This window comes from Cheilinus undulatus, linkage group 16 (genome assembly GCF_018320785.1).
Source record: "Cheilinus undulatus linkage group 16, ASM1832078v1, whole genome shotgun sequence".
In the NCBI taxonomy this organism is placed as follows: domain Eukaryota; kingdom Metazoa; phylum Chordata; class Actinopteri; order Labriformes; family Labridae; genus Cheilinus; species Cheilinus undulatus.
In genome coordinates, this window is record NC_054880.1 from 14,156,269 (window position 1) to 14,183,661 (window position 27,393).

Consider the following 27,393-nt stretch of genomic DNA (forward strand, 5'->3'; position numbering starts at 1 on the left):
GCCAAACCAAGATTGATTTAGCTATCCCAGCAGTTTTGCCTTTAACACTTTGTCTATCATAGCAGTGGCATTTTACTCTTTTTGCTCTTACTACTGTATGCCAATAGTTTTTCTATCTTTAAATGCTTTAAAAAATGATGAAAAATAAAATTACTCCTTCCTTCATTCAGAGTTTTGTCTCTACAGCAGTAACTTCTCTGATACAACTCTTAGCACTGTTAGCTAGCTTATAACAGTTACAGCTAGGTAGACACAAACATGCCTTTACATTACAGAATTGTTTTTAATAATAGCTCATTCCAATAAACACACATAAATATAAATCATTAAAAATAAGACAAAGCAGCTCTCCCAGTGTTTTTTGTCTCTAACCTCACCCCTCCATACCTTTCTGACCTCCTTCACCCAACAACTCGTCTTCTGTCTGACTGGTGTCTTTCAGTCGACCGTAACTGTTTATTTCATTGTTTTAACTTATTGCTAACTTGTGTGTGTTTTGTGGACTTATTTATTTGTCTTGTTTTAAACCTTTCTTGTAAGGTGACCTTGAGTGCTTTGAAAGGTGCCTACAAATAAAACGCATTATTATTATTATTATTATTATTATTATTATTATTAAAACTCAGTTTGTCTGAAATAGCCAGTGTCTTTTGCTAGCTACTGTAAGCTAGCTTTATTTACAGACTCCATCCTGTTCTAATGTTTTGTGCAATTAGACTTTTAAGTGTGACTATCAAGACATTTAAAGTCTTTTTTTGTCATAACCATACACATGGATAGTCTGGAATAATGACTACCTAAAATATGTTTACATTAGTTAGCATATGTTAGCAGATTTGAGACTGGTAGGCTATTGCTGCAAGAAGGAAAATGACTGTGCTGAGTTTTGTTAGTTTTCAGAGTTTTTTTTTTTTTAATTAAGAAAATATTAAATTCAGTCATTATGTTGATAAAACATATAAAACATGAAAGGGTGCAGTTTGCTACATCCTGTTAGAGCATTTTTGACTTTATTTGATATAATATGGTTTACAGCTGAAAGGAAACAGTGTCAGATCAGACTGTATACCAGGTTTCTGTTTATCCCTTTCCTTCCTGAGTTATTTACAAACAGCCTGAAACAGAGACCACGTTGCCGTCTCTGGTACCAGAGCATCTCATGTCCAACTGTAATCACTTAGAGTCCCAGGTCACTCAGGGACTGCCATTAAAAACATACTACAAAGACAGAGGGCATCCAGAATCTGCAGCTGGGTGGCTCGACGGATGTGTTTGTAATTCACTGCTTTGCCCCAAGTGTCTGTTTTTTGACAGGAGCTCTGATTCTTTGTCCCCCCCACTGTGATTGGACAGGTGGTGACCCCGACCAGAGTGGGACAGACCTACACCTACAGCCCCGGACAGCACAACCAGCAGGACCTCTATGATGTCCCACCGAGCAGATCACAGGGGGTAGGTGCCTCATGTTCCTAAAGCATGTTCACTTCACTTGTTTGAGCTACTATGACAACTTTAGAAATAAATAACTCTTGTTATAGAAGTGTAATGTCAGTATGATAATGTAATGATTTTAGTTGATATTTTCACTTATTTAATACTTGTTTGTTTACTGAAAATGTTGTAAAAATGGTGAAACTTCACCTATGCAGCTTAATTGATGACATCATAACTGATTACAAACCCAACCAATGACATTTTCCACAATAGGTCGCATCGATTTTTTTGCCTTTCTGAGCTAGTTTACTGAGAGTCTCATTTAATATCCTATCATTTTTTTCTTCATACACTTATATTCATTAATCATTACACTTGAAGAGATTTAATTATATTTTAACCGTTCTTACTCTCTCAGCCTATCACAATACGTCTGTGAGAATGTGAAAGAAGAACTCAATATAAAATAAATAAGACCTTAGGTTCACTTTGGGGAATTTTAAAAAGGCCCAAATGATACTCCTATGAAAATAAAAAATGAATGGATGGTAATGATTGCCTAGTTACAGCAGAGGAATTAATACTATAACTCTTTGCAGAGCCTTTTATGGCTCTGTATCAGCGATAGCCAAGGCTGGAGGTTTTGTGTTGTCAGGTTGTTTGTCTTTGTGTATGTACTTTCAGGCCATTCTTGTGAATGTGATACCTTTCCTAGATTTTATCAAAACTTTGCACTAATGTCCACTCTGACTCAGAAATAACTAAATACATTTTGGAGGTACAAGGTCAAAGTCAGAAACCGCCCTAGGGCTGGCAGTGGTATTCCCTGCAAAGCCATGTTGATTTTGATCAAACCATTGAGAGTTTAGTGAAAAAAAATCTATCTTAGTAGTTTTTTTGAGGATAAGAATAAATTAATTTGATTAAAACAAACTGGAGTATGTGTTAGTAGTCAGCAAACTTGAAACTGTTTGAAGTGAATGTAGGGGAGGTTTTTATTTGTCAGTGAGAAAGCTGGTTTTGATCTTCAGCTTGTTCTGTTTTTTTTTTTTCTTCTTCTACCGTACTTCCTGTTCTCTGCTGCAGTGACCTTATTTTCTCAGAAGAGATCATTTACAATTTTAGTTTTGTCTTGTCATCTCGCCTTGAGCTAAAAAAAACACAGTGTCAGTGCTTTAGTTTTCCCTATAAAACAAACTTCTTTCAGACTGGGTTATTTTCAGGGCTCTCTGTTTCTATGTTATGAATATGTTTAATGTTTTACCATATTGTGTATTAATTGTATCGCAACAACATCAAGTTGCCCTCTTGCAATGTTTTTCCACAATTTTCTTTTGAGAGTGTGCATAAGTAACCCCATGTGTTACAAAGTGATACCATCTCTTTTATTTTAATTATCATTCATATCAAAAAATAATGAAACTTAATGAAAAGTTGGTGGAAATGGCAAGTATCCAGTTTCACATACTTCTCCAATTGTTGCCACAAATTGTGCAATTTTTGACAGTGTGTTGAAATGTTCCTCTCTGTTGTCTGTCTTGCTTTTTTCATACAATAAGAATACTCTGGTGTCACTTTGTTACAAGTCCGCTTATACTTGCAAGAATGTGTTTTTTCTTTGCAAGTGCCTTAAAACCACACAGTTTCTTTAATGCTCTAAGTGTGAGGAGTCAACAGCATTTCTGTAGCAGCTACATAAAGCTTTTGTCCTCAGCTACGCCATATTTTAAGTCTTCTCAAATTAAGCATTTATAGATCGTTTCCACCAAGCAGTCCGGTTCAGTTCGGTGCGGAACGGCACTCATTTTTTTGCGTTTCCATAGAGTTAAAGTTAGAAAGGGTCCCAAAAAACCGACCTGTACCGTCCCACTTTCGGCACCCTTATGGGTGCCAATCTTACCTATCCGTACCAAAAAGGTGGAGCTACACACAACGATAGGGGCTGCACTGATGTCACGTCAGCACGGGACTCAGCTGCTCGCCTCCGGGCTGCAAACACTGAAGTCTGCGCTGTGAGAAGCGGGCGACAACGGTAGAAAAACCGACTAATATCTGCCTAAATGGGAAATATTTGGAGTCGACAGAGATCCAAACTGTTACCTAGTCTATGGATATTGGTATCTGGCCACAAATCAAGTTTCCTGACGTTTATCTGGACCTGATTTTAAGTACACAAAGCAGAGCCCAAAGGCTCACATCAGCCTGAACCATCCGCGATGGATGAGAAACTAAATTAATGCAGAAGTTTTGTGAATACTAAGCCTTTGAATAGTTCATTCTCATCTGTAACTAGTTATTAATCTACGTCCTGCGTTTGTTAACCTGTGAAAACATCGCTCTGTGGTTGTTGAACATGTTTGTAAAACTTCAGGCTGCAGACTATTTTAAAACGAGATCAGCCCACCCCGGATTTCTGACTTAATCTAGCTTGATTTTAACACCAGCTGAACTTTTACTTTATTTTTAATGCAGCGAAATCTCACAGTACAGCTCTAAACGTTCATATTTGGTCATTTAACTGTTCTAGACTAGATATATTCACATATTAACGTAGCGTTACGACTCAAACCGTCTCTGTACACGTATACCTTCAGCTGAGGATCTGTACTGACAGCGGTTAACATTGTTAAAATGTAGTTATTTTTTTAAAAAGCTCTTTTAGCTGAAATAAAGCTGTTTACTGCTTATTCCCGACTGATTTCTGTCACTCATCCTTTCTATAACTCTGCGGCTGGACCAGCAGACTGGCGCTGTCTGTGACATGCATGCTCTTACAGCCCGCCCACCAAGTGAGAGCACGGGTGTCTGTGGAAATGCAAACTATTTTGAGGTTTAGCGTACCAAACCATACCAAACCGAACTGAATCAAACCGGATCCCCTGATGGAAACACGGCTTAAGACTTTACAGCACAGTTAAGTGCTGGATGTGACGCCATAGACTGCTCTAGTGTAGCACCCGGCTGCTAACTGCTTATTAGCCTGGTGTCATCAGATAAATATTGGTTTTGCTGCTGTATTATTTTTTTTGTGTAGTTTTTTGCCACCTTAGTTCCACTTGTGTCCATTACTAGGTTTTCCAAAAGTTGGGAAGGGTCTACATTTGCAGCGTGATTTAGCCTCAAAAAGCCTCTTTAGAAACCAGAGAGTGATGTCACTAAGATAATGTCCACGTTTTTATACAATCTGAGATCAAACCCCAAACAACCAAAACCCTAGATAAAATAAAGTGACTTTGAAAAAATGACTTAAAGTCCAATGTTGAGAATGTTTGCCCGTTGTTTATTTTGTGTTACCATCTTGTTTCAGGTGTACGATATTCCACCGGGTCAGATGTTTCCTGCTGCGAGAAACCAGGGAGTTTATGACGTCCCTCCGTCTCAGATGGATCCGAGGACGCAGGGTGTTTATGACATACCTCCCTCCTCACAAGGGGTAAGAGAATAATTCAACACTTTGCTAATTTTCCACCAAAATGAGAGGCTTCATCAGTCAAACACTCTATTAGTTTCAGTTAATGAAAGAAAACGAGGAAGCAAAAGTATTATTCTGTGTTTATTGATACAGTTCCTCGTATTTCTCTTAATTGTCTGTAATAAATGAATAAAACGTCAGATGGCGTATTTATGACATTCTTGCGGCTGCTTTAAATGAAAGCTTCGGCTGCCAGTGAAGTTTAACCAAAACTCCCAGAATACGGTTCAGTGTCGAGGACATAACTCTTCTCTTTCCAGACCCTCTAAAATTTCACCAGGCTGCCAGACCCGACCGGGCCCATCGCCATCAGTTTGTTTGTAATAACCTGAAATATGCCGGGACCTGTTATTTGCGTCATTCCTAATTACAGTTTGGGGTAGGCCTGTCTAGCTGTAAAGAGTGCATTTCAAGGCTGATGGAAATCACTTACAGGCTACCACGCTCCCATCATGCTCTGCTCTGAGTCGAGTTAGTGGGAGGTCAGAGCTTAGACGGGCTCTTGACGCAGCATTAGAGGAAGGAATCAGATTCAGAAAGTTTGAGGTTTTAAATATAGCATCGACACGAGCCAAAGATTTTTCACTTCCTCATTGTTTAGCTGCAGCAGTTCTGCTCTATTATCTGATGGAAACCTGCAATAAAATCAGCCACAGCATTTCCTGTTTGTAGATTTTTTAACGTCATGTAAACAAGAACAAAAATTTTCCCCGACCCTGATGACTGGACTATGACCAGCTACACACTAGACAGTTTTAAGCCCCACTTTTTGCCTAATTTGCCCCTGCAGCGGTGCAGCGGGCATGACTTCAAGACTCATCACAAAGAGCAGGGATTCACAAACATTTCAGCCCATGACCCCCAAAATAATGGTGCTTTCATTTCGGCATAAATCTCACCAAATGATTCTTAGATTGGCCTAATTTTATGCATTTCTCCTCTTTAACATTTGAAAAATCTTAAACCAGTAAAAAATATTCTTTTTTTAGAAGGCATCTTGTGACCCCCTCTCGTTGCCTTGTGACCCCCTTGGGGATCCTGACCCCCCACTTTGGGAACTACAGTCTAGATCATGACTGTCTATGATTGAAAAGTCCCTCTGAATTTCCCTTCAGTCGAGTCAAGACAAATCGAACCCATGCCACATATGGAAAAGCACCAAAACATGCCTACAATTGAGATTAAATTCTGCCTAACAAGAGCCAGGACAGCATCTACCAGAAAAAATAAAACATGAGCTAACTGAATCCTTACTCCCAGGCTGTGTTTCTCTGACCAGTTAAGGGGTTTTAATAATTATATTATCTCAGGTATAAAGAGTATTGTTTTCTAGTGCAGCTTTGAAATCAGGATTCCTCAAGAATGGAAGTTAATGACAAGATTTTATATGGGGAAAGCATCGGCAAAGAGAATCTGCACAGTGTGGTGCATCTGCCTCTACTCTGTCTGTTTATTTACTGTCCCAGACAGTTAAAGAAGCTGTGGTTTTAAAGCAGAGCTCAGAAAGTAACATGACTACTGTCCTTGTGGATGTATGCATGTGTTTACAGAAACCCAGCATATGTGAGTGTCCTCTGTTCACCTGCATCATCTGGTGTCTCAGATTAAACTGAAAACTTGTGTACATCGTGTTTCTTATTTAGAAGGAATGATGGTCTGTTACTGTTTGGGACAAAGTGAAATGAAGAACATACTGTCTGATTAAAAACAACAGCAGTGTGGAGTCAGTGAAATATCATCAGCTACACAAACAGGCGGATTTAATGATGTGCCTGAAGAGAGACAGCTTTGTTTGTTATGCTGTTTCAGTTGGATTGAAGAATAAGGCAATGTCATACTGTTTATGATTTGTGGACTTAAAGGCGCAAAATGTAGACTTTTAGCACTGAAATGTAAACATTATTTATATGTATAATAAATGTATACATTTCTAATTTATGAAAAAAGTTCACAGGCTCAGGAAGAGCAGGAACTAGTGCTGTTCCTAATCGATGCTTTCCATGTAGGCTCTTGGAAGGGTAGGGGTGTTTCTTGCCAAAAATGTGAGAAAACGTGCATATTTACAGAGAGGGGGCTGCATAATACAGCTGAATGATACAATTGTTTCCCTTATTTTAATACTTTTGTCTTCATCTGTAGGTCTACTCAGTGCCTCCATGCAGGACCAACCCTGCCCTCCAGGAGGGGAACTACGACTTCCCACAGCCTCTCAAACACAAACAGGAAGGGATCTACGATGTGCCACCACCTACCCTCACCAAACCCACCCAAAGCCCCCAGTCCCATTACGACTTCCCCCCAAATATGGAGCCTTCTGTTCATCACCAACACCCCAACTCCAACAGCAATGAAGGCATTTATGACGTACCCCCACCAGCCCTTCACTCAGGGGTGGGATCCCAGAGGGACGTGTACGACATCCCTCGTGGCATGCAGCACAGAGCTTCGCCATCTGAAAGAGACGGCAACAAAGGCATCTATGACATTCCCGCTCAGGACAGTCGAGCAGTAGGGGATGTGACTGACGGCGTGAACCGTCTGTCCTTCTCCAGCACCGGAAGCACACGCAGCAGCATGTCCACATCCTCGTCTTCTACAGGGTCCAGCTCTGAGGGACGCCTTGCTCTGGATGTGGATGCCGCCGTGCAGAGGTTGTACCGTCTGCAGCAAGGCGTGGACGCATCAGTCGGAGCTTTACACTCAATGGCAGCTTCCCCTCACTGGAGGACTTTCCCCTTCATGGAGCGCCACGCTAATGATGTCCGCACGGTGCTGGACAGGGTGCGGGCTGCTCTAGGGGACTTTGTTGTGTTTGGTAGAGGGGCTGCAGTGAACGCTACCTCTCTGTCAGACTCAAGCCTGCACAGTAAACTCAGACGGCAGCTGGGGCGCCTGGAGGACTCGCAGCAGATCCTCCTGCAGATCTATCAAACTCTGGAGAACTGCAGCTGGGCTCTGAATGCCTTAGCATTGTCTGGCAGACAGCACAACAAGAGCGACGACCTGGATCGCTTCGTCATGGTCTCCAGGACAGTCCCTGATGACGCCAAGCAGCTGGCGTCCACGATAGGCAGCAACGCAGAGCTGCTGTTCAGGCGAACGCACATGGACGGGTCTTTCTCTATCGGAAGCTCACCTGATGAGAACATGATCCACCCGCTTACCTCCCCCTCCTCTGATAACGACAACTTCAGAGGACAGACCAAACCCTTCCCCGTGTCGTCGAGCCAGGACAAAGACAACATGAACAACAGTGAGAAGTGCGTGAAGAGCTGGATGGAGGACTATGACTACGTTCATCTACAGGTACGTACAACACTCAGATGTGTCAAAAAAATTTTATTCTCCTGATTCAGCTGTTTTATTCAATGATCAGATCATTTTTCTATTTCAAGTCATTTGTGGGGGTCTTTAACAATTTGTACCCTCTTGTCTCCTCTTAAGGGCAAAGACGACTTTGAACGTCAGCAGAAAGAGCTCCTGGAGAAAGAGAACATCATAAAGCAGAGTCAGGTCCAGCTGGGACAGGAGCAGGTGAGACTTTCACTTTCAGTCTGATGCAGATGACGCTGACATGTCAAAGAAGTTGCTATGATCAGTTTCTCCACACGATAATCAGTCATAAATATTTATATTTATTCATTCTACACCATCAGACGCACACAGATGGTGACATTTAGAGGCTTTGTGGATGCAGTTTTTGTGAGAAACAGGGAGGCCAGAGGGACTGAGCATTTGAATTTTATTTCTCTGCAGCCAGATGGCATCCCATGGATTCACATGTAATGTGGAAAATAATTTCACTTAGAGCTTAACATGATATTTTTATTTTTAAACCCGGTCCCCTGTGGTCTAAATGAAACATCTGTGCCATCCTTTGGTCAAAATCTAACATGGTTCAAGCACTAGAGGAGGTTTTTGACCCTGTATAAACCACCTCTGAACAGGCTTTCTCAGGATCCTCGGTTTAAATGCAAATTAGGCCCATATCACCTCATGCCTCTCTTCCGTTGCAGACACAAGTTGACACAGCTGTGTTCTTCCACCGCCAAGGGTAGAAACACCAGTTGAGGGGTGGATATTATTATAGGGACTTCTGACATCACAATGAGTGCAGATTCGGAAATAGACCGTCAGAGTTCCTAGGACTGATTTGGTATATGTCAAATATTGTGGGTAGGTAGATACTGTGGATAGAGATGGTTCAATACCAGTTATTCCTTCCCGATACTGATTCACATGCCAGAGTGTTGGATATTGATTGATACTAGTGTAATCCTTCTAGGCTGACAGTGCTGTGGAAAACTGGCACATTATTTTAGCCCTACAGTAAGCTCAGAACATGGCTCACCAAATAAAACCATAATGTACAGTCTCTCTGTGACACTTTCCTGCTAATTATTGTGAGTTTTACTCCTAAAAATTAAAATATTAACAACATACATTTCACACCACTGTCAAGGGTCTTTCATACATCAAAACTTCATGTTGAGATATCACCATTTCTTGAGATACAAGGCACACAACTTAAGAGTTATCAGCACATTGTACCATCTATAGTGCCCCTATTTGAATGAGAGGGTACCATTATTTACAATCAGATGTGAACAGCTGTATAGTCTGTATATATGCGATATGATTACTATCATTATTGTATGCCTCGTCTCAGATTTAACTCTTTGTATTTGTCATACTATATTGTGGCTCCAAATGCTCCATTGTGTGGTGAAATCCCACAGTTCCCATGACAGAGGGGCTGGTTGTCTAAAACAGTAAACTCAACAGTTTCATTGGTTATCTTCATTACTTTTATACTGTCTTCAGGAAACTTCTCTCGTCGTTAGAAATCTGCCCGCATTATTTATTTATTTATTTGACTTTATTTAACCAGGAAAACCTCACTGAAATGAAAAATCACATTTACAAGATTGTCCTGGCCAAGACAGGCAGCAACACATTTAACAAAGACACAGACACAAAAAAGAAAAAAGTAGTACAGAAAAGTGGCAGAAACAAGTCTTGTCTTTGCTTCAAACAACAAACAAGACTTATTTCTGAAATAAAAACCCAGTCTCAGCTTTGATTTCCCTATAAGTTGATTAATATGAAGCTTAAAATTCAAAGAATCATCAATCAAGAATCCAAAATACTTGTAAGAAGATACAGACTCAATCACATCACCCTGAGATGTTGTGACAGAAGGAAGGTTCAGCTCCTTGTTTTGAGTTTGAAAACAGCATGAGTTTGGTTTAGTCAGGATTCAGAACCAGTTCCAAATATTCTTCCAAATATATTAAACAACCAAAAACCCTAAATACAGTTTTTATAAAACCACATCAGGAATTATATTGGACATTTCTTCTTGGAGCATTTCTTACGCTTGTTAAATAAAAGGACTAATTGTGCATAGAAACAGCATGTGGTTATGATATTAGTTGGCTCTTCACCCTAACCCTCCATTCAAACAAGAATCAGGACACTCTACCCTGAGACGGGATCTTATACAGGGATAGGGCTAAGTGATAGAGGCATGTGTTGTTCTGAGACTGAGCCTTTGAACTAAAAATGTGTTTTATATTTATTTTAAAAAATAACTGTTGTAAAGAAAATATTGCAGTTTAAAATCTAAGACACACATGTAAACATATGACTACTTTAATAATAATAATAATACATTTTATTTATAAGTGCCTTTCTGAACACTCAAGGTCATTTTACAGATAAAAACAAGTACAGTAAAAACAATAGATAAAAGCAAACAGTATTAAAAGGGACAAAGAAATTACAAAGAGTTGGCAATCCTTCTTTAAAACAGCTTTAAAAAACATTTGCCACAGTTGTGCCAGTTTTTTTATGATTTATATAATCTTTGTTTATTTTACAGAGCATGACTTCCTGTGATTTTGTCAGTAAATCTGAAGAATAGAAAAAGCAGGTTTTTAAATAATCTCTAATCTCAATCCTGTCATCCTTCACAGATCAATCAGTTCAAGAAGCTGGAGCAGGAAGTGATCAAACCCGTGGAGAACGACATCTCACAGTGGATCTCACACCAACACTCAGGCATGACCTCCGCCTCCCCCTCGGACTCCTCCTCCTCCTCCACGCCCCCCTCCACCCACGTGTGCGCCCGAGACCGCCAGCTCCTGGGCTTCTACTCGGAGCAGTGCGAGCAGCATTTCGTCACGCTCCTCAGCGCCGTCGACGCCTTCTTCAGCTGCGTCAGCGCCGGGCAGCCTCCCCGCATCTTCGTGGCTCACAGCAAGTTCGTCATCCTCAGCGCGCACAAACTGGTCTTCATCGGGGACACCCTGTCCAGGCAGGCGTCAGCGCCTGAGGTGGCCAACAGGGTGATGAACTCCAGTAACGTGCTGTGTGACTTGTTAAAAACGGTGGTGGCTGCCACTAAAATGGCAGCTCTTAACTACCCCAACACGGCCGCCATCCAGGAGATGGTGGACAGAGTCACGGATCTCTCACATCACGCACAGCAGTTCAAAGAACAGTTGCTGCAGCTGGCCAACTTGTGATTTTCAACCATGATGTTCCATTTGATTTCAGCACAGACTCCATGTGTATATTATTTAGCATAAATCTATATATTTACAGTACATTTATATATATTGCTCTTCATCTTTAAGCCTGTTTTGATGTTGTACATAGTCGGTTCTGTACATATTTGCTCTATTTTTGTTTAGATTGTTTTATATTATGGTATGGATATATAAATGTAGATGCAGTTTGGTGTCTGTAGAATCACGTAGACATTTTTCATAACATTCCTGTTGCATATTCTATATGAAGCACCTTATGAGATGAGTCCTGTTCCTTTCATTTGTACCTGTAGAGTGTTGTTGATGTGTCTTACTGCTGGGTGTGACTGTAAATCTCCCTGTAAATCACGTTAATGTGGAAATGTTTGTGTGTGGAGCTGTCCACAAAGTAAAGGATTGTTCTTAACCATGGGACTGTGCTGTTGATTTCCTCATACCTAAAACATCTGGTACAGTTACACAAATAGATCTAAGATGGTAAAAGATGTTGATAAGGGAGAGGAAGTTGTGATATTTGTTAGTTTTGCTCATTTAAAACTTTGCATGGAGAGCAAAAGTTATTTCAAGACACTCTCAAAGAAGGCAGATCTTGGTTATATCATTTGCGGAGACCCAACATTAATCCAACATGAGCTCAGCACTAAGCACGAGTCAGAAAGTTTCAGTGGGAAGGAGAAACTTTTATAAGGGAAGAAATCTGAAGCAGAACCAGTCTCATGCTGAACATCTTCCAGAGCTGTGTTGGATGTAAGATAGAGACACACAAACAGAGCGACATAAATGAACAAGACAGATTTGTAAATCTACAACCCCAGTTCCAAAAAAGTTGGGACACTATTTAAAAGTAAATAAAACAATACAAAGATGTGTAAATCTCACAAACCCATACTTTATCCACAGAGGAACATAAACTTCATATCCAACGTTGACACCGAGACATTTTGGCATTTCATAAAAAAAACATTAGCTCACTTTAAATTGAATAGCAGCAACACACCTCAAAAAAGTAGGGACAGGCAACAAAAGCCTGGAAAAATAAGTGGTACCAATGACAAACAGCTGGAGGAGTTTTGAGTAATATGAATGGGCATTAAAAAAACATTTTAGAGAGGCAGAGGTTCACCAATCTGCAAAAGCACTCTCTAGACACTGAAATACTTTCAGAAAAATGTCCCTCAGCATGAAATTGCCAAGACTTTGAATATACCACTATCTACAGTATATCAAAAGGTTCAGAGAATCTGGAGAAATCTTTCTGTAAAAAGGACAAGGCTGCAGATCATTATTGGATGCTTGGGATCTTTGGGCTGTCAGGCGGCACTACAAAAAACAGACATGATTCTGTACCGGAAATCCCTGCATGGGCTCAAAAACACTTCCAGGAATCATTGTCTGCCAACAGTTCACTGTACCCTCCACAAATGCAAGCTGAAGCTACATCATGCAAAGAAAAAGCCATACGTGAACACGGTCCAGAAATGCCACTGTCTTCTCTGGGCTAAAGCTCATTTAAAATAGATTGAGGGAACATGGAAAACTGTTCTGGGGTCAGATGAATTAAAATTCCTTTTGGAAACTATGGAGGCCGTGTCATATAGACGAAAGAGGAGAGGGACCATCCAGCTTGTTATCAGTGCACAGTTCAAAAGCCTGCATCTCTGGGGTTTCATTAGTGCCTATGGCATGGGCAGCTTACACATCTGGAGAGGCACTATCAATGCTGAAAAGTATGAAGAGTCTTAAGAGCAACATATGTACCCATCCAGACAACGTCTCTTTCAGGGAAGGCCTTGCCCAAATCAGCAAGACAATGTATATATACCCCTCATGTATATTACCCCTTTAAGACAAGTTTATATTGGTCTCGGAGGTCCCCAAAACATGCCTGTGAAGTTTGTTGCTTAAAAAACAGTCCAGTATTGGATTTTTGCATGTCTAAAAAAAATCCCTCTGATTCAGCCCTGCTCAGAACGAGCTGTTTCTGTGTCTGTAGCTTAAAATGTTAATGAGCTGTCTGTCTCCACCCCTGACCGCAACATCTCAGAAAATGGATGTGGCTTGGACAAGGAGAGGAGGACGGAACTGCGGAACTTTGTTCCAAGCAGGGAGGGCCACCCGAACCTGGGGGTAGTGCAAACTCCCCACATGACATCATGAGGGGAAAATCTGAGAATGGCTAGTTCAGCACACATCAAATATGGGTTTGTGAGATTTAAAAATCATTGCATTCTGTTTTTATTTATATTCTGCACAGTATCCCAACTTTTTGGGAATTTTTCTTTGTGTATCTTAAATGTATTGCCTTGACTACTGCTGTAATGTCAGTACTGATGGTAACATATTTGAAGAATTGGCAGTCATACTCATGTTTGATAGAAGACTGAACAGTCTAATATTAGCACCACGCCACGAATGAACGCCAGTTCATTCAGAATCCATCCATAGCTGCTCTGACATGTATAACATCCCAACATCCCAGGGTCCAAAAAATGACCATTCATACAGAAGTAAATCTCTATTTCAACGGCAAGTAACAAAACTTAGAAAAATAGTGGTTTAGACCACAGTATTTATAATAGCAACATCAAAATATTATTGGGAAAAAATAAATGTTGCAGGTTTTGGTTGCTTATGTAACTGTGGTTCCCCAAAGTCCTGTCAGATGTAATCGGTCCCTCATGCGCCCTGCGGGATGTTTTTGATTCAGAGTCATATCTGATCTGTATCATTTGTACCCACTAATCTTAAAAATGCATCAGTGAGCTCTGAGAATTGAGAGGATTTTAAAGTAAGCAGGACAGAGCTGCTGGATGATGCTCCTGTGCCAAATACTTCCTCACTTTGTAGAACATTAGATATGACAGAGAAAATAATGAGGGCCGAGTGAAGGACAGGACGCTGCTTTATACTGGACTGAGGAGGATGTTTTTCTGAGTGACCTGATCATCTGCAGCACATTTTCTCTGCTTTACAGTGGAGTCAATCGATATAATGCACATCAAACGCCTTCTGGGAACATAAAGGTGGAGGTTTGGGTGTTACAACACGCTCTGGTGTACAATTTACAGCAGGAAAAAAAAGGTTGAATGTTTTCTGCATCTTTACCTGCCCCTCTTTCCGCTCTCATTATAGGCTACTCAGTGAAATATAGAGTCTCCCTGTGGAGCAGCAGCTGTATAGATAGATAGATTAGACGGTGTGAAGAAGACATGCAGCTCCACAGTGAGACCTCCACCCGTCCCCCCTTCTTTAAGCTCCCAATCAGGAAATCTCATTAAAAATCCTCCAAGCTCACACAGCCTGGCACTTAGAAGCAATCTAACTGTTTTTATTATTCTCCGCATTCCTCGCCGTGCTCTCCGGGGAGATGAGAAAGAAAGGAATCCGCCATGACTTTTAAAAGAGTTCCCATTTAACTCAAACTGCACACAGACACGGTAAATCAGAGACGTCTGGTCACACCAAAGAGTCTGTTTTTAACGTGTATTCTCTGCTAATCTGACATGAAAAGCCTGAAAGGAAAAACAACTAAAAAAGGTAGGTTACAGGATGAGAAGTGCTCATTCTGTCCTCCTTATTGTGTAGAAACATTAAATCTAAGAAAATAATTCAGATTGACATCCCTGCAACACTGTCAGAAATATGGCTAGGGTCCATTAAGGTACAAAAGCATTAATGATAAACCCTCAAGGTTATCCTTATGGTGCTTATTTATACCCTTTTAATGGGTAAAGTGCCTGTAAAAGCTTTCACCCCCTTGGATGGTTTACCTTTTATTGATTTTATAAATAAATCCTGGTCAGCATAGTTCGGCTTTTTGACCATAAAAAAAACTATAATGTCAAAGAGAAAACAGATTTCTACAAAGTAGTGTCAAACAAAAATATCCAATGTTAAATTAGTGGCCACAAAAATACTAACCCCCTTTAAAGTGAATGGCTTAATTCAGCAGAGGTTTAGCCAATTGGTACTAATAGTCTCACAATTTTTAAAATAGGGATCACATGAGTGTAGTGGTTGTGACTCAAGTGATAATAGCACAGCACACCTGTGTCTGGAAAGGAATAGGTCACTGGTTAATCAGTATTCATGGCTACCATTACACCATGAAGACAAAAGAACACTCCAAGCAACTCAGTGAAAAGGCTTTTAAAAAGTCAAAGTCAAATTTTGTTTCAAGAGAAACATGCTTCGCTAGTATTACTGCTGAATCAGAGGTTCCACCCACATTTGTAGCTACAGCAGACCCCCCAGGAATAAGGCGGATCTATGGTGATTAAATACTTACTAAATAGGCCTACTCATATATATATATGATGTTTGTCCCGTCCGAATGAGGTCTGCAGATAATAAGTCATAAAATCTGAAAAAGTAAGAAGTATATTCAGATAAGAAGTCAGGGAGGTGGGAAAAGAAATTAATTTGTGCTTTAGTTTCACATTTTCAATTTTGCATCTCACAATTAGGACTCAAACTTAGGATTTTGACTTTTTATTTTATACTATGAGCATTTCAGCTCAGAATTTTGACTTCTCATGTAATATTTGAGCCTTAAGATTCATAAGTCTAATTTTTTATTCATATTTTGACCTTTATAACCAATTATTTTGTATCATCTAATTTTTTTAACTCCAAACTCCCATAGTTTGACCTTTTAGACACACAATTTAAAATTCTGAATCATATTTTGACCTTTAATTTCATGATGATAAAATTTTATTTCATATTTTGACCTTTCAAACTCATGATTTTGACTTTCTTTTTGATATATTTGCTTCTAAAAAACATTTTTCAATTTCAATTTCATGTTTTAAAGTTTTTGAACTAATAAATTTACTTTTCTCAGATTGTGGGCATTTAAACTTTTCTTTTTAACTTTTAAGTGTCAAAATCATTTATCATCAGTGCTAAATTTTTTATATTTCATTTCTGGTGAAATGAGGTTGACAGTTTCTGGTTAAAAAGGTGACCCTGTTAGGCCCTCAGGTTAGACCTGAATCCAGAATCTGGCTCCTGCTGTGATTGAGTTTGACACTAAAGGAATATTACAAACTAAATATTACAAGCTAAATATTACAAACTGCACCTTTAAGGCCATGCTGACAGGTTTTAGGACATTAACATGATTTCATGTATTAAATATACAGGAGCCGCTTTTCTGTGACAGATAAAATGAGTTTAAGGTTATGGCTAACTGTTGCTATCACCTCAGCTAGCTTCCCCTTGATAAAGTTCTCTGATTTGTTTCTTCTTCTCTTTCATTTGGCAGTAATAAGGGCATCTCAGGCCATGCTGTCACTCTAACTAAGTGAGAAAAATAGCTTTTGGCTGTTAATGCCTCAGACCTGGGAAGAAAAGGATGAATCAATGAGTTATTTCAGTCCTGGCAGCTCTAATACATCCACTCAGGCCAGAACACAGCGTCCTGCGTCGAACAGCAGCAGAAGCCTCTATGTGTCTGTCTGTCACCAGGGGCAGCCTGCCAAACATCTCGTAAATGGCTGTCTTGGGCTTACCACAATTGCACACAACTACACAAGGTGCTGCAGAGACAGAGGGCTGAAGCTGCACTTTAGCTCAAATCCCCTGGAGCAGTTGTCTTCACGCTCCCGATGAGATACCGTCTAGTCGAGCTGGAGAAACAGCAAACAGGTGTTGGACTGCTGAGATGGAAATTTGCAGAAGTCGTCAGCTGCTCACCTGTCTGTGGAGTGCACTGACAGTAAAAGGTCATCAGGGAGGTGAGCGTGCATTACCTCCAGCCAACTACAGGAGAGCAAGAGCCTTTAGCTGTAAATATCAAGAGAGAGCAAGTACTGGAGAGTCGATGTCATTTCCTTGGCTTACCACAATCATTTCCTGTGAAGTATTTGCAGGCCTTAAAATTACAGCTTCCTAGCTCCACTGGGCCTAGTTTCTTTAAAAAAAGGCCCCAGCTGCAGGCAGGAACACCGAGCCAGATCTGAGGGAGAGGTGGCATCATTAGTATGAAATAAACTACCAGTGAAGGTTTGCCTCAAAGTCAATTTACTGTAAGTGTGGTTTCTTTAATTTTATGCATGTGTTTCAAGTAGATGATGAATAGAAGACTGGATTCTCAACTTTTGAGTCATACCACAATGAAATGTATCAATTACAGCACTTTAAATATTTCTTCATTACATTTCATTAGATTTATATTCTTCAGTCGTGGAAAAATAAGTCAGATTTACTGCCAAAGTAAAAGCAGCACCAAGAAGCCCTGTTAGTTCAACATGTTTCTTTAAAGCCGATGTTATGAACAGCATGCATTTATGTAACATTTCTACTGTCATCTTCTAACATGGAGAGCAGCCTCTATTCCATTACCACAGATCGCCATGATTAACTGCTACAGCACTAGTTCATACACCCACCTTCTGCTAAAAAGAAGCCAGTTAGCCCATCTCAGTACTATTCGACACAGTGGCTGAGGCTAAGAGACAGATGATGACGAGTACCTTGAATTTCCACATACTCCACCTGTGCAATGATCAGGGCACATAGCTGTTTTCCTCAAACTGTACAAGCCCTGATCCACTGGATCCATTCCTGAAATGATACGCAGTGGATAGCAGCCCTGAATAGCAAGAGATCACATGATCACAACAGAACTATGGGTTTACACAGGATGCCCCCCCACCAAGAAGACAGTGCCCCAAGCAACCAAATATACCTAACGGTACAATTGCACATTTTGCTGATATTCAAGGCTGATATACTATATAAACAAAAGTATTTGGATGCCTGTGTTTTTGTTGGAATTTGTGCCCATTCAGGGCTCACAATCTCCATTCCAGTTCATCATAAAGGTGCTCGATAGGGCTGAGGTCAGGGCTCTGTGTGGGTCAGTCAAGTTCTTCCACAATGAACTCATCAAACCATGTCTTTATAGTCCACAGGGGCACAGTCACGCTGGAATCGAAAAGTGCTTTCCCTTAAACTGTTGCCACAAAGTTAGAAGCATAGCATTGTCAAAAATGTCTTGTTATGCTGAAGCATTAAGATTTGCCTTCACTGGAGATAAGAGGCCCAAACTCTGAAAAACAGCCCCATACCATTATCCCTCCTCCACCAAACTTCACAGTTGGCACAATGCAGTCAGTCAGGTACCATTCTCCCAGCATCCGTCAAACCCGAGCTTATTACATCACTCCATCGGACCCTTGGCATTGAACTTGGTGGTATGGAAAGCCATTAAATGAAGCTCCAGCTGCACAGATTTTATGTTTACATTGGTGTCAGTGGATGTTCAGAACTCTTCAGCTACCAAATCAGCAGCATTTCGGCACTGTACACCTAGGCAGTCCCTGCTCAGTGGTTTTACACGGTCTTCCACTTCATGGCTGTTGTTCCTAAATGCGTCCACTTTCTAATAATATCACTCATGACTACACCTGTGGCAATGCGTCTGATTGAAACAGCTAAATTCAATACTTAACAGGCGAGGCCAAATACTCCTGTCAATATAAGGTATATGATTTATACTGCCGATATGTACAGCTGATAGGTAACTGTAAACAGCTGTACATATCAGCAGAAATGTTCCTATCCCATACCCATTTCATGAATTCTTAATTTTCCATCTCAATAATCAACATTTCTTAGTCCATGGTGTTGTAGTTCCTTCCTTTGACCAACTGATGACCTGTGGCTTTTGCCTCAGGATTGGGTGTAATGTTTTAATGATTTACAATCCGGGTGTCGTGTATCGAGTTGTATTTTCAAACTGACCGGTTACTTTGTACTTTCTTCCTCCTGTTAGAATTGATCTGCTCTGCCCGGACTGACATGCTGTGGAAGTGGCCTCTGCTAAATATAGACTTGATGCGTGCCTCGAGCTGCGCAGAGTCTTGTCCTGTGTCTGTCTTCAATCATGATGTGTTCCACATAAGGTCCTAACAACAACATTTTTCTTTAAATCAATTTGAGTTGTTGACAGTTTTCAGAAATTTGGGTCATGATTTCTCATTCAGGAGGCAGCGGTGGATCCTAAGTCTAGACCTGCTGTGAACCGCTGCTGTAAAACACAATGAATGTCACACTTTGCATGTGGATTACAAAAAAAAAGATCCTGTCTTGAACATATATGATAAAAAAAATCCTCCAGCTTATTTTTTTAGCACAAAAGATAATCACAAACAGCCCCGTGATTATCTATGACCCCTGAGGCATTTATAGATTTAACAGGCCTTATTCAAAAGCCACTGTAAAGACTGAAATAATGTTATTTTAGACATTATACATAAAGTAGATTAATCTGCATCAGCTAATGTGAATGATTCATGACAATGATGTGAAATCAGCCACTAGAGTGAACTGAAGAGCTGTTTTAGTTCACTACAGTCCAGGCATGTGTTTTTGTGTTTTTCAGTATTTGTTTTATTTTTAGCGTTTTATTTGTCTCAGTGTGTGTTTTTGTGGATTCCACTCAAAAACAAAGCAGCTGCTCTGTTTCCCTCAAGAGAAACCTCATGAACCCTCGACTGAAAAAAAGGGAAAGTAAATAAATAAATAAATAACTTATTCTGATGCAGCAGTCACATTTCTACTTCTCTTTCTGTTTCTCCTGGCATGGTGGTCAGCAGATGTCAAACAGTTAAGGCTGCTCTGTCTCCACACTGGTGGTCAGATGTTTATTTTCTTCTCCAGATGTGATCATCTTTAAAACAGACTAAGACCTAATGGTTAAGATATTTACTATTTTTGATAAGGAGTATTTAACATAAAGTTTTGATTGTTGTGGTTTGTTGTGGTTCTTTCGTGTGTCAGTGTCACACTGCCATCTAGTGGTGAAAGTGGTTTTAAGACCAGCTTGAGTTTAAACTCCCCTTTGAACTGTGGCTGAATAACTGTACTCTAATCAACTAGATGATGATTTGGATGTCTTTGCAAACTACCAGGGACATCAGGAAATAATGTGTTGAAAAAACAGCAAAGGCCACACATTCAGGGCAGAGTCAGGGGTGGATGTGGCAAGTAAGCTTGGCCGAGGGTATGGTGGGGGGTGTAGTAGGGCTGCCACGAGCTGTGGATGGTCTCTCAGTGTTTTGTGACTTTAGTGTTTTATAGTGGTTTTGAGTCGCTTTAATGTTATTTTATAAACTTTTTTTAAGGGTGTTAGCTCTGTTGCCTCACAGCAAGAAGGCTCCTGGCTTGATTCTCGGTCAGGGACTTTCTGTGCTGAGTTTGCTACCCGTGCAGGTTAACTGATCACCCTAAATTGGCCGTATGTGAATGTGAGCGTGCCTGGTTGTCTAGGGTTGCCAACTTGTGTGTATAAAATTAAGGGATGCCCCGCACTCCTCGGTGCCACAGCCACTGCGGGCCAGTGCCACGTCTACTTTTACTACCCTTTCAAGCTTTTTGTGTAGGCCTGCTAGTAATTTTTAATTAAAAAAAAACACTGATTTAATCAGGCAAGTTGAGTACATCATTCTGACAGTCTTTCCTCCCTGTTAAATCAGAACTTATAACAGCAATGTGAGTACAGTTTGGACTAAAGTATTTGTCATATTATGTCCATTTTATATTCTAAGAAAGATAATAATTACACTTCTAAAATACTGAATACAGTGCAAAGTATTACAAGACAACACAACAATAGGTTTGTGTTTTTTTTTACTATTACATTATTATAAATAATACTCAGGAATCTCTACTAACAGTTTTAATCTGGTCAAAAATGATTAGGTAAAATATTTATTCATAAATGCAGTTTACTTCAGCTTGACTGAACTCCTCACGGTTGTTTTCTTCTCATGGGGACACATGGCATCCAAAGCCACGCCCACTGCTGCACTACTGCTCTGAGCTGATTGGAGCTCACAGGCTGACAGACAGAAAAACCTCCTGATTCATTAAGTTGTTGATGATTCATCATGTCCCGTGAATGGAACTCCCATTAAAACAGGCTTTAAAGCCGTTATTATCAGTCTCAGGACATGTTTGGGTTAAAAAGAACCGGGACACCACCGTTTGGCTCTTTCGAGTCCTGAGTCTGTGTTACTCTCTGGAACCGTGTTTTTACGTCTGTCAGCCCACTGTACTCCACAGAAAACACTTGAAAGCACAAACTGCTCGGATCTTTACTCACTTTCACAGCTGCTGTCTGACCAAGTGTTTAATTCTCTCGCTCACTTCCGTGTGTCTATAATCGCTCCAGCTACAGTAGAGTATGGCAAGCCGTTTGAACATTTAAAGGTACAGTGTGTAGAATTTGGCTGCATTTCGCCGAACAGAAACGGTGTAAATGGGATATAATGTTTATATATTAATGTGAAGTATGTTAAAATAAGTGCACAATCATCCCCTTTAAACTTTTGTTTTCTTTTTACAAAATTAGAAAAAAGCTTTTTAAATTTACATTACCGCAGGTCGCCCTCATGGAGGCTGACATAACGAAACGCCATGTTGTCTACGGCAACGTTTTGGGGACAGAAAGAGGAATTGGAATTGTTACATGTAAGAATGTAATTACAGATATCTCAGATATCTGTATTTACATTCTTACATGTAATATTTGCATTAGAGATAGCTACAGTTTTCTTTTTAACATGTCAAAATTGAATTGTTGATATCAGAAATGGAATTAATCACACATACATTTTTTTTTTTTTACTAGAAGTTAGTGGAAGAGTTTTGTTTAGATTTGAGATTTTTGCATGTTGTGATTTGACAGGGTTGCAGACACCTTGTTTTATTTGTCAAATTTATTTAAAAGAACGCTAAAATTAAAGAGATAATGATTGCCAGTTTTTGTGATTGTTTTTTAAAAATTGATTTTTATGGTTTTGGTCTTTTCTCAGTCTGTCTCTGTCTCAGTCTTGACTTGGTGTTGACCCCCAGAAGTCTTGGTCTTATCTGATCTCGGGCAAGTCTTGGTCTCAGATAGTGTGGTCTGGAGTACAACACTACTTACCACTCTGTTTTTCATAACAGGCGTCTTTGCCATATTTAAGTTTATGTCATGATCGTCAATCTACCCTCAGTTCCTTAATTTCTTTCAAAATTAAAGCAGGTTGTTTTTTTTAATCAACTGAAGGGAATTTTTCTCCTGGAACCACACATTTGAGCTCTAGCCAAGGCAGATATTTGTTTGGGGCCCCTAGCTGGCATGTAAGGGGCAACTGAGTGCTGACAAACTTTAAACAACAGCAGTGAATTAAAATGTGCAACTATTGCAATGACGGTAGAAGACCGCCCTATGGGGGCCCCTTCTGACAGCACGTTTGTAATATGGACATCATGGGCCACTGTCCTCATCCATGTAATAAGTAAAAACCTTTTGTATGGTGTAAGGTGAAAATCACAGTATATATGGACACTTAACACTCTACAGTTGTCAGTACAGTACAGAAAGTCTATTCTAAGAATTTATTCACTTTAGGTAAACACTTTTATTCAAACTGCAAGAAAAATTTTTTTCTATTTTTTATTTTTTTATTTTTATGGGGTAACAGGAGGTCCTGGAGAAAACCTTTCACAGACACAGTGGATCATGTGACGCCCTGACAAACAGAAAGCTACCTCCTATCTACCAGGACCATGTGACACCCTGACAAACAGAAAGCTACCTCCTATCTACCAGGACCATGTGACACCCTGACAGACAGAAAGCTACCTCCTATCCACCAGGACCATGTGCCACCCTGACAAACAGAAAGCTACCTCCTATCTACCAGGACCATGTGCCACCCTGACAAACAGAAAGCTACCTCCTATCCAGCAGGACTTTCTTTGACCCACTGTGCTGCCCAGGCCTGTTACAGTCTCTCTGAATCTGGAGGAGGGGGAGGGCAGAGTGTGGCCAGTCTCCGGAGGTTTTCCATTATCTTGTCCATCTTGTACTGGCGCCAGCATGATGGAGTGAGGGCCTTTCTGAACTCCCTCCATAATGACACGTTTTCCCCCACCTCTCTTAATAACCCAGGCACCTCTCTCAGCAGGACGATGCAACAGTTCGTCTTCTCCTCCAGCTCGTCCTCCAGGCTCTCCAGCCGCTCGTTGACTGCGTCTCTGCTGGAGGCCTCCTCATTCATTTTCTGTTCCAGCATCTGGAGCCTGTCCTCCGCCTCTGATAGCTGAAGCCTGACATCCTGTAGTTGGTTTGTCAGAGTGTCAGCCCTCAACGTTTCAGCCTGCAGATGACTGGTCTTAGACGCGATGACGTCTCTCCCGTACTCAATGTCTTTCTGCAGGACCTGGATGTTGCCTTGCTCAGTCTGCAGTTTGAATTCCAGGTCACTGACGTAGCTGGTCTGTTCCTGCAGCTGATTGGTCAAGGACTCTATCTGCAGGAAGGAATCAGTGTCCTTTCTAGAGGCGTCTCTCTGGAGGACCCATATATCCTTCTTGAGAGAGTCTATCTCGGCAGACAGCCTCTGTCGGACCTCCTGAGCCTCTCTCTGCTGGGAGCCAGACCTCGACACTTCATCCTTCAGTCGATCATTCTGAGAAGACACAAGATCCAAGAGCTCTTGTATTTTCCCAGAATCAGCTGATTCCTGCTCTGGTGCTCTGGAGGCTGGACGTGAATTCTCCAGCTGCATCCTGAGGTCTTCTATCTCCCTCTCCTTGTCCTGTTGGGCCTTTTCCTGAGCCTTTATTTGATCATGCTGTAACTCCAGCTGACCCTTTAAAGCTTTCAGGTGCATGTTGCCTTGCTCAGTCTGCAGTTTGGATTCCAGGTCACGGATGTAGCTGGTCTGTACCTGCAGCTGATTGGTCAAGGACTCTATTTGCAGGGAGGAATCAGTGTCCTTTCTAGAGGCTTCTCTCTGGAGGACACATATATCCTCCTTGAGAGAGTCTATCTCGGCAGACAGCCTCTGTCGGACCTCCTGAACCTCTCTCTGCAGGGAGTCAGACCTCGACACTTCATCCTTCAACTGATTATTCTGAGAAGACACAAGATCCAAGAGCTCTTGTATTTTCCCAGGATCAGCTGATTCCTGCTCTGGTGCTCTGGAGGCTGGACGTGAATTCTCCAGCTGCATCCTGAGGTCTTTTATCTCCCTGTCCTTGTCCTGTTGGGCCTTTTCCTGAGCCTTTATTTGATCACGCTGTAACTCCAGCTGATCCTTTAAAGCTTTCAGCTGCATGGCTTCTTTTTTGGAGGCCTTTTCTGGCATGGTCTTGTTCCTCTGCTCCAGGACCTCGTTCCGAGCTCTCAGGGTCCTGGTCTCCTGTTCCAAGACTTCTATCTGAGCTCTCAGGGTCTTCTCGTGGTGTGAAACCCCTGAGGCTTTGTCCTGGAGCTTTTTATTCTGAGCTTCAATGACCCCGATGAGCTCCTCTTTGGTCTTATACGGATAAAGGCCAAAGTTCACCTCAGTGAAGGATGGATTCAGGTGCTTCAGCTGTTCCTTCAGCATCCTGATCTGTTTTTCACTCTCCATCCTCCTGTTATTCTCTGCCTTCACCGCCTCAAGGAGATCATTAATCTTTTTGTCTTTTTGGTTGTTCTCGGTCTGTAATTTGGCTTTTGATTGTTTCTCCTCTTCCAGCTTGGAGGACACGTCTTTTAGCTCAAGGGACACCTCTTTGAGTTTGCCGGTCCGGTCTCTGAGCTTACTTTTTAGACTCTCAATGTCCCGCATCCAAGGAGGGCGATCATGGCCCTGGAGTGGTGGGCGAGGGGGTCCGTGTTGTTGATTAGGGGGTCCATGGTGTGGTGGACCAGGGGGACCTCTGTACGGCTGATATGAGGGTCTGTTATTCGGTGGGGGAGGGGGTCCACGGTTGGGATGTGGTGGTCGTGGGGGTCCGTGATAAGGGTAGCGTGGAGGAGGGGGTCCCCGGTAGTGATTTTGGTACTGCCTGGGACCTCTTTCCTCCCTTTCTTGGGGAGCATTTTTTTGCTCCTCACTTTTGACCTCTTCTGCCTGGATTCGATCGCTGCTTGGCTCAGGCATTGTATCGACCATTTTTTCGTCCTCAATCTCTATAGACTCGGTGTTTTCAAGTTCCTTGTCCATTAAATCTCCCCAGCTAACTGAAGTAGTCGTGGTGTTTTCAGACATTTCCTTTGTTTGAAAAACAGCCTTGAAATCAAAAAGTCTTAAGACTTCTCGCTGAGCGATAATCTCTGACCTGCGCTGTAAATCTACGTCAAAATCAAAAAGTTTGAAGACTTCTTGCTGATCACTGATCTGCTCTGTAAGTCTGCAGTGTTTGAGGTTTGCCTAGTATATATAGCCTTCTAAGAGTGACATCATCAAAGCCATTTGCTTTGATGATGTCACAACACGTCTAATTCCATTTAGGAATTCCCGTTTCCTTGGTTACCAATTTGAAATCAAATGTAAACAAACATGGCCGCCCCAGCATTTAATGCAAGGTGCAACACTAATCAACAGTTCTATCAGGAAAAATAAAATGACTAGTACTGTTTTGAAATGTCAGTAAATTGTGTTTTATTCAGTTTTAACTAAGTAGTGTTTTAAAGCTCCTGTGAGCCGTTGGCAGTCCCGCTGGCAGATTCACTAAATTCAGGAAATGTTATCCTGTGTAAACGGTCAGGAAGCATCTGAAATCCCAATGACAACTGAACACTGAAAGGTTGGGGCACTGGGTGTAAAAGGAGCATTCTAGAGAGGCAGAGTCTGTCAGAAGTAACGATGGGCAAGAATGACAGTGTTCAAAATTATAAACCGTGTTATACCAAGAGCTGTGAGTGCAGCAACAAAGGGAGCGATGCGATGCTTACAGGCACACTTCCTGCGTTTTTACGCAGCCACTGCCTGCGGCTGGCAGATATGGCACTATGCCGGTGCAGATCTCTGGAGTGAGACAGCGCTTAGTTTGTGTTTGCAGACTGAAGGGAATTTCATAAACTTCCGGTTTATTGGCCCGACGGTTTCACGGAACACCGTCAGGCGTCACGATTCAAGTCCTATGCCACACTCCAGCTGCGAATATTTTCAGCATCATCCGTGTTTTGCAAAGAGAAGACCCGCCTTCCTCTGCCTCTGATTGGCTCTAAGTCTTAGTTGTCCCCAACTGACGAAACCAGTGGGAGTTAACCAACCAATGGCAGAGTAGCCGGTAAGGATAAAAAATACGAAACAGATTGGGTCCTGTGATGCCTCAAAACGGGATGCTGCATCAAATACGGGACGATTCCGTATTTTAAGAGACGGTTGGCAACCCTATTTAAGTCAGCCCTGTGACTGACTGGCGACCAGTCCAGGTGTTCCCCGCCTCTCGCCCAATGACAGCTAGGCTCCAGCCCCCCAGCGACCCCCAAAAGGATAAGCGCTATTTTTATTTTGTATGTTTCTGTACTTTAGCTGTCGCTGATTAAATGTTGGCAAAGTGCCTTTAGTAGATTTTTATCGCTATGAGGGAAAAATGTTCTGTCTTTTCAAATAACCATTAACTGCAAGGCTTTGCTCATGTTCATGACAGTTTAACATATTATAAAGCACTTTTTCTGTGTTGTTTTTCACGTTTTACTAGCACTTTGGTGGGCCCTAATTATCTAGTAATTGTATAGTAATAAGTGGTAATTATCTAGTAATTTCTCAAGAATTAGATGGTAATTACCTAGTAACAAGTAGGCATTTTACAAGCTATAACATGGAACTATGGTAATTTTAAGGAAGTATTTACTTAGTAATAATGTCAAAATTAGCAAACAATTCCTCATAATATTGTGGCTATTATCTGGTTATTCAGTGGTATTTTATTAAGTAATTTCTTTGAAATAAGATGCTATTTTTCTATCAAAGTTGCTTGATAATTCCTGGGCAATTTCTTAATTTTGGCCTTTTTAATTAAATCCAGTCCTTCCTGGAAAACGTTCAAGGGATTTTTAAGGTTAGGGTAAAATACCAAACAATAACATCCATATGACATTGGGCCACTAAAATAAAGTGCTACCCATATTTTTTCAAAGAACTCAAACAAATC

General features: G+C 41.1%; 1 protein-coding gene across 1 annotated transcript in view; it reads left to right on the top strand.

The window, feature by feature from the left end:
• Positions 1–11,866, top strand: part of nedd9 (neural precursor cell expressed, developmentally down-regulated 9) — a 48,623-nt gene extending 36,757 nt beyond the window's left edge. The window contains exons 3-7 of the mRNA XM_041809138.1: positions 1,354–1,452; positions 4,742–4,867; positions 7,046–8,212; positions 8,351–8,440; positions 10,885–11,866. Coding sequence (XP_041665072.1) covers positions 1,354–1,452; positions 4,742–4,867; positions 7,046–8,212; positions 8,351–8,440; positions 10,885–11,436 — 2,034 coding nt within the window. The 3' untranslated portion in view covers positions 11,437–11,866. The remainder of the gene's footprint in view (positions 1–1,353; positions 1,453–4,741; positions 4,868–7,045; positions 8,213–8,350; positions 8,441–10,884) is intronic.
• Positions 11,867–27,393: the final 15,527 nt, after the last annotated feature.